The 17,017-nt window shown below is 48.0% G+C and overlaps 1 protein-coding gene across 4 annotated transcripts in view; it reads left to right on the top strand.

Annotated features, from left to right (window-relative positions):
• The window catches only part of IFT122 (intraflagellar transport 122), a 64,926-nt gene that overhangs the window by 23,580 nt on the left and 24,329 nt on the right, over positions 1-17,017 (top strand). For all 4 annotated transcript variants that reach the window (XM_074312959.1, XM_019746766.2, XM_019746757.2 and 1 more), the window contains 8 exons: positions 602-793; positions 954-1,092; positions 2,285-2,487; positions 3,324-3,461; positions 4,776-4,940; positions 7,468-7,665; positions 12,526-12,666; positions 15,842-15,895. In XM_074312959.1, the coding sequence (XP_074169060.1) occupies positions 602-793; positions 954-1,092; positions 2,285-2,487; positions 3,324-3,461; positions 4,776-4,940; positions 7,468-7,665; positions 12,526-12,666; positions 15,842-15,895 (1,230 nt within the window). The remainder of the gene's footprint in view (positions 1-601; positions 794-953; positions 1,093-2,284; positions 2,488-3,323; positions 3,462-4,775; positions 4,941-7,467; positions 7,666-12,525; positions 12,667-15,841; positions 15,896-17,017) is intronic.

Here is a 17,017-nt window from a genome sequence, read left to right as displayed (position 1 = left end):
ACTGCTAACAGGTATGGGGGTTCTTTTCGGGGCAATGGAAATGTTCTGGAATTAGTGATGATGGTTGAACAACTCTGAATATATTAAAAGCCAATGAACTGTACACTTTAAATGGGTGAATTGTATGGTATGCAAATTATATCTCAATATGGTCGTTATAAAGAGAAGTAGGATGGGTATTGTTTCAAAACAAAGGACAGTTTTTTAAATTGAGTAAATTAGGTTTGTGAAATACTGAAAAAAAGAAAGAACAAAGAAGCTGAGGGGAGCCATGAACCCTGGCAAGTACTATGTACAGAGGAAAACTTGTTGGAGAAAGACCATCCCAGGTCCAGGTTGGCTGAGGAGCTGAGACACACTGGGACTGGGGGAGACACCACTGCTGGTGCCGGTCAAGGACTGGGCGTATGGAGGGAAGGAGTGAGTGCTCCCAAGGAGGCTGGCCTGTGTCCTGATGGAATCACACAGAGAGTGAGGCTGGCCAGTTCTCCTCTCTTCCCACTTGTCCCCATTAAAGTCAATGAGAAAAGCCCTTAATTGTGTTGCAATCATTAAGGATTCAGACGGGGTTCTCCCCTTGGTGTGTGTGCTCTTTCCTCAGATTGGGAAGGATCGGTCACTGAACTTTGACCCCTGCTGCGTCAGCTACTTTACTAAAGGGGAGTACATTTTGCTGGGGGGATCAGACAAGCAAGTATCCCTTTTCACCAAGGATGGAGTGCGCCTTGGGACTGTTGGGGAGCAGAACTCCTGGGTGTGGACGTGTAAAGTGAAACCCGATTCCAACTACGTGGTAAGAAGCGGGAATTTATTGTGTCGGGCCATTGCCTGAGTAGGCACTGAACACCAGGCATATTTAGCCAGTCAGATCATTGATGTTTGCTCCTCACAAATGGGAGGATAGACGTGTTCTCCACAGAGAGCTGGGAATTGACAACTTCCTTTCCCTGCAGGTGGTGGGCTGCCAGGATGGCACCATTTCCTTCTACCAGCTGATTTTCAGCACTGTCCATGGGCTCTATAAGGACCGGTATGCGTACAGGGATAGCATGACTGACGTCATCGTGCAGCACCTGATCACTGACCAGAAAGGTAAATGGCAGGTATGGCCCCTCGGCCCTTCAGACTTGGGGAAGAGGGGTAGGTTGAGAGCGCTGCTGGCAGGGCAAGTGAAATGATAGGAAGTGTTTATCCTTGGTCTTTTGGAAACACGTTGGACTACTGGTTCTTGCTTCTTTTTGTAGAGCAGGGGGCGAGGGAAGGATGTACATGTCTTTCTGAATCTAGTAAAAGCAAAAATCCCTCTCCCAAAAATAATGCACAGACTCAGAAAAATTTTGTAGATAATTCCAGGGGGTATATGGACTCCCTAATTAAGGGAAGGTAATGTATAACAAGCCAGAGCCAAGGTGGCTGACCTGCTTGGGTCTCTGTGAACCTGAATCCCCTCTGGTCACAGGCACTCCTGGGTTACTTCTCCCCCTTGGCTTCATCTCTTCTTGCTTCCTGGCATGTCCTTCTCCCAGAGATAAGCCGGAACAGTGGGGTTCCCACAGGCTCGGTCAGAAGATCAGGGTTCCAGGCCTAGTGCAGTCAGTGCAAACTCAGTCTTCTCCTCTGTCCACCCAAATGCTGGGCTGGTTAAATGGGCTAAGCATCCATTCATTTCAAGTGTATGTCTATGCAGACGTGCTGGTGTGCATGCGTGTAGCGATCCTGGTTGAGGGTTTCCTGCAGACTCAGATGGCATCCTTTGGTCCCCATCTGGGAGGACCTCTGTTTAAAGATTCCACCTGTGATGGTGAGGGTGTAGCCACTTGGGCAGCTCCGCAACATCCCTTCTGGAGACAGTTTCTCCACCTGGTCTGTAGTGAGAGTGTGAGAGCCGAGTGTGTACCAGAAACTACACATGGTTCCCTGTTGTTAAGCGTGGTGTTTGGGGAATGGCCAGAGGTGTGGGCAGTCACTTAGGTGGGCTCCCCATCATCAGGGGCCATTAGTGCTGTGCAGAGCAGTTTATATTTATGTTCAGCAAGTGATGGTAGCACGAAGAATTTCATTTTCCATACTCATTTGTAAGCTTTGGACCACAAAGATTATATATGACTTTGGATACCAGTGTTGAGCAGAGTTGATTGTCCTTATTAGATACTATAAAGATTTTTTGATGAGAGTGTCACCTTTAATTGCCAGTAGCATTAAGTAAATGATAGCTTTTAATTTCTCTGACTTCTATCTTACTTAACAACCTCTTGCTAGAGCTGAATTTTTTTTTCTTTGACAGTTCGTATTAAATGCAAAGAGCTTGTCAAGAAAATTGCCATCTACAAACATCGATTAGCTATCCAACTGCCAGAGAAAATCCTCATCTATGAGTTGTATTCAGATGACTCGTCAGACATGCATTACCGGGTGAAGGAGAAGATTGTCAGGAAGTTTGAATGCAACCTCTTGGTGGTGTGCGCCGATCACATCATCCTCTGCCAGGTGAGCAGCCGCAGGTGGGCCTGAATCTGCTTCATGCTTCCTCCAAGGATAGGGTACCCAATCTTTGGGTTTTGGGGTCAGGGTTTTTGGACACTGGGAATTGGTCATTGCTTTCATTTTATTGACGTCTAGAAAGTCATGGGCCATAAGCACTTTGTTCTACTGGGGTTAAATATACTTGAATGACTTAAAGCCTAAATTGATAGCCTACAAAATGAAGATTGATTTTCTTTTTTTTCCTTTTTCTTTTTTTTGGTAAACATATACACATACAAATTTATGATATTCTTCAGTTAAACAACAAAAATTTGTATCAAGTCAAAAATAGTAAAGGGAGTTTTACTTTCTGATAGATTTTTTTCACAGAAAAAATTTTTCTCAACTTAGAGCTTTCTAGAAAATGTCTAGGTCAATGCCAAGAGAAGTTTGGAAAGACTCTGAGAGAATGCCAACCCAGCATCTTTCTTGGAAGTAGAGGTGAATTTGATTTCATGAAACTAGGCCTATTGGAAATGATGAAATGGAAGAAATCCTTTAGGAATCACTGGATGTAAAATACTATTAAAATCTCTCTAAAAGTCTGGAACTTCAAGCAGTTTAGGGGTGCCACAGGTTATTGGATAGAAGTGGCAAATAGGTGTGCTGAGGCTAAGCTGGGCCCCATGGGAGGACCTGTGTGAAGGATTAATGATCTCAGTCATGGGGACCAGGTGGGGTTAGATAGATTCTGAACGTGTAGGTATTTTTCATCTCTTAGGGGCAGGAAGACCTCCTTGAGAGGGCTGGGTAATACTTATTGTGTTGAATATCCATGCAGAGCTGGGTTTGCTTTCTAGGAGAAACGGCTGCAATGCCTGTCCTTCAGCGGAGTGAAGGAGCGGGAGTGGCAGATGGAGTCCCTCATTCGCTACATCAAGGTGATTGGTGGTCCTCCAGGCAGGGAAGGTCTGTTAGTGGGCCTGAAGAATGGACAGGTGAGTACTCCTCCATGTCTCCCATCAGACACATTATCTGCATGCAGACACAGGCAACCAGTCAAGCTATGACCCTGAGATGGGTTTCCAGGGCAGGAAAAGGCTTCTCCCCGCCATGGGCACGTTAGTTTCCTTTTATGAGAATAGCTTCAGGCCAAAGACTCAATGGCCTTCAGACTCATAGCATGCCCCATTCTGGCAGAGTTGGCACTGCCGCCTCTGGGCTGCACATTGAGTGGATGAATGGGCTAGAGTCACCCAGAAGGTGGGAGATTTGTTAGAGACGTGGTTTCAGTGGCTTATTAGAGAGGGAGGCAGAGATCGTTCCTTAGGTCAGATCCCTATTAGGGCAGTGAATGCATGAAGGCAGTGTCTTCTAGCTCGTGTCCTAGAGGGTGCTGGTCCACAGGCTATTACTACATGTTATTAGAAAAACGGACCCTTTGCTCAAATAAATGTGGAAAATCTAGGTTACACCAAGTTAAACAGTTTTCTGTGTGTTCTTTGCTCAAAATAAGAAAAGTTCTAAGTGGGCTAAATGGAAATTTGAAAGTGAAAATATAACTGCATTAGCTTGAGAGCCAAGCTGTCTAGCAGATGGCTTGTGGCGGAGGCTTGTCAGGCCTTTCCTGGGGACAGCAGTCATGGAGTATGAGTTAGCAAGGACCATAGAATAGCAATACCAAAGGAGAGGAAAGCCTGCTTCTCTGTCACAGTCAGCAGTCACTTGCAGTGTGAGGCCTGAGAACATAGACTTTGGGGGCAGGTCGACCTGGGGTCATGCTTGTGCTTAGCTCCTCACCAGCTGTGTGACCCTGTGCAGGTCACTTCACCTCTCTGAGACTCAGGTTTTACAAATGAGGATCGCGTTTTGTAAGCTGTCAAAAGCAGTCGATAACTGGTTGCTGTCACCGCTCATGATCATAATTATTTTGCTGTGATTAAACCAGAGGTCTTATCAGTATTTATCGTGGCCTCTTCCTGTGTGAGTGACTCAGATCTCACTACATGATATCTGCTAATCCTGCAGTTTGGGTAATATCATTAACAAATTCCCAGTCAAGAAGATATTCAAGTAAGTGTGTCGTGTCCTGGGGCCTGTCATCACTTTGGTGACCCCTCGTGAACCGTGCTCTGGTCTTCTAAGGATGAGCCCTGCTCCCTTTCTTTGGATGAATCCTTTTCTCTGCACAGAGCCTCTGGTGAAGTTAGTGGGAGTTGCTCTTGTAGAACACATGGGATGCCAGCAGCCTGGCGGTGTTCCAGGGGCTTGTTGCCATAGTGACTGACACTTTTTCTCTGAAATTTTGCCAGATCCTAAAGATCTTCGTGGACAATCTCTTTGCCATTGTCCTGCTGAAACAGGCCACAGCCGTGCGCTGCCTGGACATGAGTGCCTCCCGCAACAAGCTGGCCGTGGTCGATGAAAACGACACGTGCCTGGTGTATGACATCTACACCAAGGAGCTGCTTTTTCAGGTGACATCCCAGGGAGTGCCCCGGATGTGGTCCTTTGATTAGAGACCCTCCTCTAGCTTCCCAGTCCTTACAGGAGGTGCTCACACTCTGGCTCCCAGGTGGGTCTCTGGGAGGAGCAGCGAGGTGTCGGGGTGTAGGGGCCGTGCAGGGGAGCAGAGCCTGAGAGGCCCCACGACACAGCCCACCCCTCCCACACACGGGCTCTAGGAGCTGGGCACGCCTCTTTGAATTTTGGTTTCCTTGCAAGTAAGATGAGCAAAACATCTTTCTTACAAGGTTACTGTGAGCAGTAAATGAATAATAATAAATCTAATCAGGGCATGTTGTAGGCTGTCAGTGCACAGTTAATGTGATGATGATTCTATTAAAAAAGTCTGCTCACCTACTGGAGGCTGCCTGCATCTATGAGTGACCTAAGACACAGTGAGGAAACAGGACTAGTTTTGTCATCTGAAAGAAGGGGAGCGATGGAGGAAACCCTCCCTTCTACTTATTTTACAAGGATGCTATAAGAGCCAGCAAACTGAACTGTTTGGGGGATAGGCGTTGTTTACACGTCACTCAGTTTTGTGGCTGGAGGAAGTGTGTCACTGGAGAAGACAGCCTAAAAGCCCCATGCCCAGTGCCTGGCTGGCCTTCTGCTGGGCGTAGCACTGCTCTTTGCCTCGTCAGGGATTTGTAAGTGGTCAGGGCCCATTTGCCTGAAGCAAGTTCCCCCAAAGCTAAAACCTTCCCTGATTGGCTTCATCAGCCACGATCGGTTTGCCAGTGTTATGGGCAGATTGAGGTCTTTTTGTCAGGGCTCTTCCTTGTCTTCAGCAGTAGAACCAGCAGGGCGGGGGGGGGTGCTGGAGTAGGAAGCTGCCTCAGTCGGCTGGAAGGGGCCACCTGGCTACCACCAGTCCCCCGTAACCCCTAAGGGATAACAACTCGCTCACATCCCTGGGGAGGCCGCGTGGTTGAGGGGAAAGAAGGCTTTGCCTTCAGATAGACCTGGGCTCCAGTCCTGCCTGCATCACTTACTGTGTGATCTCAAGTAAGTTAGTGAACCTCTTTAAGTCTCGATTTCTCCTCACCTCTAAAATGGAACTAATAATTACCCCCTCACAGAATTGCTACAGGACTAAACAAGATACCATAGTGCCGAGCTCAGGGCCTGGCACAAAGTAGGGCCCTCAGTGCCACTTCTCCTCAGTCTCCACACTACCCCCTGTAGGTTGGTTAGCAGGCTCCCATTGTGAATCTGAGCAAGAACCATGTAGGAGGAGGAGGGTGTGTGTCTCTCCCCGTCCCCACTGAGGGTTCTGTAGTAGGTTGGGGAAGGTAATTCTCAGCCCTTGCCAGGAGACAAACATTCCCAGCTATCTTTTTTTCCCTCTTCACTGTCCCTGCCCCTGCAGAAAACAGCTATGTTGTTTTTTTTCCCCTCATTATAAAAGTAATCCATGCTCATTATAAAAGATTTAGACATTGTGAGAGATTCTAGGCAGAAAGGTATGAACATGTGCTGGTCCCTAGGGCTCTAGAGCTGAGCAAGAAGCTGAGAGGAGTTAAGGAGAGGGAGTGCCTCCCAGGGTGACCATATTTTTACAGTGTGCAAATTATAAATGTAGAGACAAGTATATTGCTTTTTAATCTTAAAAATAGCTCACTGTTCTTTTGTTTATTACTTAAAAAAATAGATGTTCATGACTAAAAGAAAATTTCAGGCAAAGGAAAAACAAAATGAAAAGCACCCACAATTCTACCCACTGAAGAACAATTCCTGTTAATTCTTTGGGATACACCCCTTTAAACCTTCTACGCATAGCTATGTATACTCATTCTTTTTTCTTTTTTTAATACATTTTATTGGGGAATATTAGGGAACAGTGTGTTTCTCCAGGGCCCATCAGCTCCAAGTCATTGTCCTTCAATCTAGTTGTGGAGGGCGCAGCTCAGCTCCAAGTCCAGTCGCCGTTTTCAATCTTTAGTTGCAGGGGGCACAGCCCACCGTTGCATGCGGGAATTGAATTGGCAACCTTGTTGTTGAGAGCCCATACTCCAACCAACTGAGCCATCCAGCCACCCCTCCAGAAGCTCAGCGGCAGCTCGTTGTCTTCAATCTAGTTGTGGAGGGCACAGCTCACTGGCCCATGTGGGAATCGAACTGGCAACCCTGTTGTTCAGAGCTCGCGCTCTAACCAACTGAGCCACCTGGCCGCCCCTGTATACTCATTCTTTAACAGAAGTAAAATCCTTCTGTTGCCGATATTTTTCACTTATTATGTAATGATTAATATTTGGGGATAATTTTTTTCAAAAGTAATGCTTGCTTATTTAAAAATTCCAACATACAAAAGTGCATACAGGATCTTGCCCCTCTCTTCTATCTATTTCGTTGGATCACTTTTCCTCCCTTTCCTTCTATCCCACTGTTAGCAATTCAGTGTGATTCAGGCTATAAAAAGAGAACCTGACTGAATGTAGGAATGGTGCCAAAGCCCAGGGTGGTAGTCACAGGATCCCCACCATTTCTGCCCGTCAGGAACCAAATGCCAACAGCGTGGCCTGGAACACCCAGTGTGAGGACATGCTGTGCTTCTCGGGAGGAGGCTACCTCAACATCAAAGCCAGCACCTTCCCCGTGCACCAGCAGAAGCTGCAGGGCTTTGTGGTCGGCTACAATGGCTCCAAGATCTTCTGCCTCCATGTCTTCTCCATGTCAGCTGTGGAGGTGCCACAGGTAACCCGGGGCGCGCCTGTCACCTCTCAGCAGTGGCAGGAGAGACAAGACCAGGAAAGCCAGGCCCCTCACTGGTGATTTGGGGAGGGGATGGTGAGGAGAGAGGGAAGAGAGAGAAGAATGACAGCTGTGATGTCATGGAAGGCATTCTGGACTTGAACCTGAAATCCCGTTACCACCCTATGCAACCCATGTCTTTGGGCAAACAGCTCAACCTCACTGAGCCTCGTTCTTTTTGATTCCCTCTTTCTGGTAGGGACGGGGAGGGCTATGGAGGGTTGTCTGTCAGCAGACAGAGTGTGTTTCACTGAGAGCTGTGCATGGGGCAGAGTAGAGCAAACCAGCAAAGCTGAGAGTCCCGCAGGGTATATACACAGGCGCATGAAGTGGGGTGGTATGTGTGAAGAGAATATGGGTGGGATCGGGTGTGGGGGCTGAGCTCTGTGAGTCAGAAGGGGGGCATGGGACTATCTGCACAAGTCCCTCAAACTAGAAGGAGACCAGAACAGAAATGGGAGGCTGCAATCTGGAGCCATAGAACGAAAGAGGGCAGAAACACAGCTAAGAGGGCAGAGACCAACAACCTGAGGCAGGGCTGGCCAATCACAGCCATCCCAGCTGCCTGTCTGCCTCCCAAATAAACCGTGCCCACTGTAGAACTGCTGTAAAATAGAGAGAAGCACCAAGGAGGGGGACATTAGCCCTCAGAATCCAATCCTCAAGAGAGAATCACTTTTAAACATTTGGAATATATCCCCATGGTGACTTCATGCTTGGAATGCAACAGCGAGATAAAATAGAGCTCAGAGGGCATTTGTTCAGTTAGGGTATTTTTAAACCCAGTCCTTTTCTATATGTTTATGTAACATATACATGATATACAGTTATGAGTATATCATATAAACATTTTTAAACAAAAGCAGAATAGTACTATAAATATTATTTTGTGACTTTTGTCTGTAAGTATTGGTCATATAGATGAAACCTCAGACTTACTGTACTTAATTTACTGAATGTGGACCATAAATAAGAGACACTTTTAATCACCTTCCTTTATTTCCATCTTCTAATTTAACCTAACATTTACATATTGCAGACTTATCACTTTGTATGGATTATTGGCTATGAACTAGCAATCTAGCTTTTTCACTCAGCCGTCTACTGGAAACATGGCTCCATATCAATAAATGTACTTTTCTAGCAGTTTCAAATCCTAAGATGATTCTAGACTCACATACAATTGTAAGATCTCATACAGAGATCCCTGTACAACCTGCCCAGTGTCCCCACTGGTACCAGTTTGCAAAGCTGCAGTTCAGATTTATCACCTGTATAGGTTTGTATCGTCACCACCGCCACCCCATGAGATCCTCGGTGTTGGGTCACTCTTATTATAACCACACCGCCCTCCCTGCTGCCTCCCCCACACGCTGAATGGTTTTTAATGACTGCTTTTTGTCCTGTCTTATGGATCTTCCACAACTTACTCAACCAGTACCTATTGTTAGACATTTATGCTCTTTGCAGCTTTTTTGCTATCGTAGTTGGTGAACATCTTTCGAGCTAAGTCTTTGTTCTTATCTCATCGTAGCTCCTTGGTATAAATTCCTAGAAGTGAAATCGCTGGGCCAAAGGCTGTTTAGGCTGCATATGAAAGGTTTTTAGACGTTTCCTGATTACCTTTCAGCTAGGCTACGTCAGATCTACGTTCCCTGCACACATCTCACCTCTCATTCTCCCTGGCTTGGCTTCTTGTAAAGGGTGGGACTGGAGTCCATTTCTTCCTCTAAGCTGATGATGCCCTCGTTACTCATTGCTTCAGGAACTATTAGTGCCTGACACAGAGCAGTTATTCAATAAATGTCAGTGGAATTCAGACCTGAGTAAAAGGAAACAGCAAAATAGAAAGCCAGAGAAAGAAGGGAGAGAGGTGGGTGGAAGTGGCCGCAGGAGGAGGGGCAAGAAGAGCCCCTGTGGTCTACGCGTATTTCCTTGCAGTCCACATCTGCTGCCCATTCCAAATCCAGGCACCACATCCACCAGAAACCCAATCTTCCCCAATCATGCCAAACAGGCCATGCTGATTGAAAGTTTTTCTCCCAAGACTGCCATCCTAACCTCAAAGATAAATGCAGTGTGCTGCTCCCTGACTTTGGCCGTCCAAGAGGAGCCGAAGGGGCGGTCCAGGGCTTCCTCCGCCAAGCTCTTAAGATTCAGAAGCCAGAGTCCCCCCCACACCCCCATGGCTGCACCAAGGCCATCCTGCTGATGCAGCAGGTCAGAACTGCCAAGGGTTAGGAAAGGCAGCCTCAAGACAAAGGCTATTTATCTGTCGCCTCTGCCTCCAGCCATCCTGTGGTTTTGGCCTACAGAAGGGGGAGAAAGCATCAGACCCACTCTGGGGATTTCTGGTTTCCTTTCGAAATTTACATCATCTTGTGCAAGAACTGTTTGTCAAGGCTGCCAAGTAGGGCGGCAAACCCTGGTCAGGCTTCTCAGGGCGGGTGGTGACTTCATGCTTGGAATGCACCAGCGAGATAAAATAGAGCTCAGAGGGCATTTGTTCAGTTAGGGTATTTTTAAACCTCCCACTCTCATATTGTGCCTCCCAGGCAAGCCCAAATGTTAACCATTTGTCATATGCTCAATTCTGATGGGCCTGCTCGAGTCTTGTCCCACTCTCATGGGGCATTCAGCATGGCGGGAAGTTGCAGTTTGGAGGAAGAAGCACTGGCTTTGAGTTCTGACTCTGCCATCTAAACCGTCTATGACCTTGAGCAACTCCTTGCACTCTTTGGGGCCTCACTTCTGTGCAGTGGGGTTAAATATACACATCTTTCAGATTTTTGTCTGGGCCAATTCCTAGTATTATTAATTATTATTATTAACAATCTTAAAATAGTGAACACTATAAAACAACTAAATTGGAACAGAGGGTGCTCACTAAATGAGTTTAGAAAGGAAAGCTCATTGTGCATGGGGAGTTTGAGAAAGCTTCTAGGAGGTGGTGACACTTGATTGGAACCCTAAAAGGTCTGCAAAGGCAGAGGGGTGCAGCAAGGGCATTTCAAACAGAGGGAAAGGCGGGGGTGGGAACAAGTCTGGAGAGCTGGGGCGACGGTGAGGAGCTGGTGCTGAGAAGATACCATGGACGTAATGCACTCGCTCACTTTTTGCCCAGCACTTCATCGTTTTGAAAGCACTTCTCTTGTTTGCCCGAGGCAGCCTGTGAGCTGGACAGGGCATCTCAGCAGAAGTTAATTTTACTCAAAAAAATTCACACAGCTAGGATGTGGCCGAGCAGGCCTAGCTCCGCTGCTCCCCCATCCACCCCCTGCTGCCCTTGAAGGGAGGGGAGGTGGGTGAGATGGCACGGGAGGAAGGACGAGCACTCCGAGGCAGGCACATCTTGCTGTTAGAGGGCAGAACGGCTTAAAAAGAAAACAATTTTTCTTCATTCTGAAGCGGAAAAATGAGAGGAAATTTCAAAGATAAAGGCCCCCAAATGGAGAAAACAGCACTTCCAGCTCTACATTTGGGAACCATTAGCACAGAGGTACTGGCTGATTGATCTCCACAGCCTGGGAATCCAGAAGGAGCGATGTAGTTCCCTTTAGCACACTGACAGGCCGAAAACAAGGGCAGGGCCTTTCGTTATGAAAGACACCCAGGCCCGGCTCGGATTTGTTCCCTTGTACACACACACACACACACACACACACACACACACACCCCACCCAAGGGGCAGGAAGGAGCCAAGAACCTGGAGTCAGGCCCCCCCAGGATCCAGCCTCAGATCTTCCTCTTCTGTGTCCTCAGACAAGTCTCCTGGGCCGTAATCAGGGAGTGATAATATCTGTGACACAGGCTGTTGGGACCGATCGAAGAGCACTGTGTAAACCTAGAAGAGAAGGTGGTAGGAACTATTCACAGGTATCACAGCAAGACAGCCCCCACCTGGAAGGAGGGAGGTTCCCAGCAACACGGAACTAGGAGACGTGTGTCTAGAGCGGGGGTGTCCAAACTGCGGCCCGCGGGCCAACTGCGGCCTGCAATCCGTTGTTAATTGGCCCACAGCAAATTCCAAAAATATATTTAGTTTACTTAAATAAACAAGGTGAGGCAATACATACTTCACCTCAAGTGAGTGGCCAGCTGTTTGTGTATTTTACCGCATATTGCACTTGGTGAAAACCGTTGAAAAAAGTTTGGACACCCCTGATCTAGAGCCTTACTGGGTAACCAGAAGCAGATCCCTTTCTCAGGGTAAGAAGGTTCCTTGGCCTTCTTTGGGAGAGGCCATCCGGATCACTCCTCACAGTAACATTGTTCGTTCCTCCAGCACATGTAGACTGCGGGCCTGCCAGGTAAGCACAGCCTTGCAGTTGCCCTCAGGTTGTGCCTGGCCTTGTGGGGGACACAGGCTTATAATTACAACACAACCAGACATCGGGATAAAGGACAGAGGAAGCTCAGACTCCTTTCTTTGAGGAGTCCATGAAGACTTTCCAGAAGAGGTGACATTTTAACAGGGCCTGGAAAGCCAAATAGGTACTTTCCAGAGGGAGAGGAGGGGCGAAAGCATTCCAGATGAGGGTGACATCTGTTGTGAGGCCGGCCTGGAGGTGGGGAAAGCTGGTGGTGGAGGGGAGGCTGGGCAAGAGGTTTGGGGGGCAGCCGAGTGGAAGGCACACGAAGTGGACCGCGGTATGGCTGAGGGTACTGCTTAACCACTGTAGCGTTGCTCTGCAGGCATTTGTTATTGAGTAGGTACACACCTCTGGGGTCAGGCTTTGTATGAATCTGACTCTGGCCATCGCTCTGAAAACAATCTTCTTTCCTTTTCATGAAATCTTGCAGTCTGCTCCGATGTACCAGTACCTGGATAGGAAACTGTTCAAAGAAGCCTACCAGATTGCTTGTTTGGGGGTGACAGACACTGATTGGCGTGAGCTGGCCATGGAAGCTTTAGAAGGATTAGAGTTTGAAACAGCAAAGAAGGTAAGCATCTAGTCAGCAGGAGCTGGAACCTGGTCCTTGGAGGGTCCCTTGAAGAAGCAGAAAGGGGTCCAGGTGGCATATGGAGAGGCAGATGCATACTACAGTGGGCTCTGGAGTTAGACTGACCCGGGTTTGGATCTCAGCTCAGCCACCTCCTAAATATAAGCCTTTCTGAGCTTGCTCATTTGGAAAATGAGGGTGACAATAGGCCCCATCGTCACAAAGTTATAAGCATCTAATGCGATAATGCCTGTAAAGCTTGTCACAGGAGAAGCATCTCATAGATTCTAGCTGTCACTCTTATTAGCTATCATTTATGTAAAGCACCTAGCTAAAAGCCTGGCACATAATAGGCACTCCATAAATGGTAGCTTTTGTTATTGGTATAAGCACTTATTGGTATCAGGCCATTTATTACACAATGCTGCTTCTCTTGGCAGCTGCTAAGTATGGTGGAAGAGATGGCCTAGCTCTCTGACGCTGGCAGTAATGCCGTGGTGTCATTTCCGGGCTCGGTCTATCAAAACGACAGAAGTGGCTGAAAACAGTTGACCCCTTTCCACACATTAGAAAAAGCCCAGCTCTGTCTCTGAGTTGGGTTTCTCTCTGGAACCTGAAGTGTAAGGAAAAGGAATGACCTCCAACCCCCTCTCCCCTACTCCTGCCTTCCATCTGCATCTTCCCACTGCCAATCAATGAGCTACTCGTCCTGCCCATAACTACTGCTCTGGGAGGGGAGGGGAGGCGTTGCAGAGGCCTGTGGTGCCAGCCCCGTGCTGGGCGTGAAAAGAGAGTGGCCCGAGAGCAGACTAGGATCCAGAAGCGTGGGTGAGACTCAGCTCTGCCATTATAGGCTGGATGACCCCTCAGTCCTCCCATTTCTATAGTGGTGAAGACACAGTGCCCTCAGGCTTAGCCGTCACATTGTAAAAGGGATTCTAAAAGTAGCAATGGTTGTACAGTGCTAGCTGTTATTCAAACAAGTACAATTATAATTATATAATGATTACACTGTATTTTTATATCTACTGTGTCAGGAAAGGGCTTTAAGAATTCAGAAGAGGGAAGAGACATTTCCATGGAGGGAGCTTCCCTCTCCTGCCCCACTCTGAAATGCCAGGAGGTGTGAAGAATAGCAGAGGATTCCTAGACTATGTTTTGTTTTTTTTTAAGCCTGGGATGAAATCCGCCAGCAGTGCCTAGCCCAGTGTTAGATGCTTAGCAAATGTTTGAATGGATGAAAACTGACCTTCCATTTGCTTAACACCTGCCCCCAATTCTCTATCCCCCACCCCCAAACATTCCCTGAGAATAGAAGTTATTGTATTAAATCCACAAGATTTTGACCATTGACTAGAATTCGGTCATTTTATCCAAATCCCTAGTCCCCAGCCTTTCTTTTTCTGCTTTGCCAAGTCACTCAGGCACACATGGAGGTAGAGTGGTTCCTGGCGATAGACTGCTGTCCCCACTAGATGGCAGTGGAGAGCTGATTAGCGCCTGGGAGCTATGTTTCTCTGTTCCCATATTTCCTTCCCTGAGGTTATTCATGGGCCTTGTGACTGACCACTCGACCAGGGCACCCCTGACTCTGCAGAATGTGTCAGGGCTGAAGGAACTCAAAAACAGATTTCTCACTGTGGCAGGGAAGAAGTTGGTCCAGGGCCCCCCAACTAGAAGGAGACCTAGGACTAAGACCTAGAATGCTCCTTTCCTCTCTGCCAGACATTTGCCAGACATTCCAGGTTTCCCTCTCAAGTTGCCTTAAGGAAGCCCAGACCTAGAAGATAGCTTATAAGACCTCCACCGAAGAACACAGGTGTTCTTGTCCCTCCATCCCTTTGCTCATGTGATACCTGCCTTACCCTTTCAAGGAATTCCTCTCTAGGAATACCCATTTTCCAGGTCCCCACTCTGATGCTTTACTTAATCCTGCCTCCCTTCACTCGCCGTGCCCAGGGAATCTGTTCTCCAGGGCATCTAGTTCATACTTGCATAGCTCTTAGCTCAGGGAGATTTAATGATCTGTTTAATCTGCCTGCCTCCCCTTTTAGAATATGGGCCCCTGAATTGGGGAGGGGGACAGGAGCCAAGTCATACTCCTCTCTGGATCCCCAGCCTGACAGGATGTCTGGTCCTATGGGCTGAAAAGGTGAAGTCACATTGTGGTCATCTGTGAGGCAGCCAGAGGCTGGTGGCTTGCTCATTTCCCCAAGTCTTTTTAGGACAGGCAATGTCGTGCAGCTAAGTAGAGGCAAGTGGCCAGGGTTGTTCTGCATTTCATATTCTAGGGACTTCAGGACCTGCTGTCTCCTCTAGGTGTGTGTCAGCTCATTTCAAATGGGGCAGCGTACAGAAGCACAGCTGGGTAGAAATGTTGGCAGCAAAGCCACATGAAGATCAGCCTGACGTGGTGGGTTATGCTCCTCTAAACCCCTTGCAGAATCTGAAAACAACAGAAGAGGCTTAGCTAACATCCATCTTCCTGAAGAGGGGTGCCTAAAAACTTCTAGTAGCCCGTGGGTTAAAGTTTCTGGCTTTACTGTGAGTCCAAGGCAAGAGCTGCCCTTTTAGGATTTACGCAACAGTTTGCCTTCCAGGGACTTGTGTGATTCATTCCCTGCCTCCCCCTTCCTTCCAGAAACCATCTTTATTCTTTCTCAGCTTTCCCCCTCCTCCTCTCCCTCCGTGGCTGTTCTTTGGGCTCTGGGTGCCCTATGTTTGTGCACTGTTGGTAAGCAGAGCTGTCTCCTGCTTTCCATCCAAGTCACCAAGATGTACGTAGTCTCTCCTCAGTCTGTACATCTTCCCCACTCCCGCTCCGATGCCACCACCTCAGTGTCACACTGCCTTGTTCTTCCCTTTTGCATAGAGATTCCTCTAAGCAGGCACCACTACAGACTGCACTATCCTAGTCTTGTTTTACCTAATCCCAAAGTGATTGATGCACCCAGGGTTTCTTTGCTCTTCTTTGTATGGGCTAATCCCAGGGATAAAGCCGTGCCTCACTGGGTGGTATAACCTTCCTGAACACACAGGATGATTAATCAATGCTTGCTTCTTTTCCCTCTTCACTGGCTCACTTTCTAAAGCTTGACTTCCCACCCCCAGCCAATCACCCACTTTTGAAGCCCAGAAAGCAGCTGATTTTCTTCTTTTATTTCTTTCCCTGTAGGCCTTCACCAGAGTACAAGACCTCCGATATTTAGAGCTCATCAACAGCATTGAGGTAAAGATGAAGTATTCTTCCTTCTCAGGAAAGCACAGATTTGCTGTCAGTGGTGTACAGGCAGCTCTTCAAGCAGGCAAGAGCTTTGAGGACACATGAAGAGAACCCACTGGTGTCTGGGTATCAGGGCCACAGCCTTGCCTGGGGCGGGCGGCAGAATGCCATGTGGGGGAGATAGCACATGGGAGCGAGGAGTGCAGTCTGTCACTTGGTAGCTGGGGGAGGCAGGTGGGTTCCTAATCTCTCTGAGCTTTAGGTTTTTTTCCGTGAAATGGGATGAGACCTACCTCGCATGTTGCTGGGAGGATTAAATAGGTCCTTAGCAACTGGTTATTATCTGGTTACCATCCGTTAGGGCTTCAATCACGTGCCAGTGTAGGAGACATTTCCCAAGTGCACATGATCTATGCCCCACCCATAGCAATGGGGCTTAGGGACAGAAGTCAGCACTGGGCACCTGGGAGCTCTGGAGCCCTCCCCCGAGCCCACCATTCCCGGCTGAGAATAGCAGCCTCATCAGCCAAACCCTGATGGTGAGGGGTGGGGGGCAGCTAAAGAAGCGCTTCTACGAGCACCGTTTGCTGGATGGTGGTAGACATGTTCTTAATTCCTGTGTATCTCAGTGCTGTCTGACTGTCTGTAAAAAGGCATACATATTTTTTCTCCTGAACAGATTTATTGTGAGGCTTTGGGAATGTGAGATACATTTGAATTCCCATATGGAAGCAGTGAGGAAATCAGCGAATGTCTTGTCCCTTCGATTCAGTTCAGCATAATAAACACGTGTTGTGGGCCAGGCCTGGTGCTGAGCCCAGTGGGTGGAGAGCTGAGTGGGAGAGGCCTGCAGGAGCTCACAGCCTGCGCAGCCTAATGGTTGCCATTTGCTGAGTGCCTGCGCTGCCCCCATGCGTGATCGATGTGTACACGACTTGAAATCCTCACGACGACTTAATGAGGCAGATATTGTTCCTTTCCCTCTTGGATAAACAAGGACACGGAGGCTCAGAAAGGCTAGGTCATGTCCCCAAGGCTCCACAGGCTAAAGCTTGGTTCCAGTTCAAAGCCAATTCTCTCTCTCAGGCTCATGCTGTCTACTCTAGGCCGTGCTGCCGCTAAGAAGTT

Source organism: Rhinolophus sinicus, linkage group LG10 (assembly GCF_036562045.2).
Source record: "Rhinolophus sinicus isolate RSC01 linkage group LG10, ASM3656204v1, whole genome shotgun sequence".
Lineage (NCBI taxonomy): Eukaryota > Metazoa > Chordata > Mammalia > Chiroptera > Rhinolophidae > Rhinolophus > Rhinolophus sinicus.
Note: the sequence above shows the minus strand (reverse complement) of the source record. Positions and strands in the feature narration are given on the sequence as shown.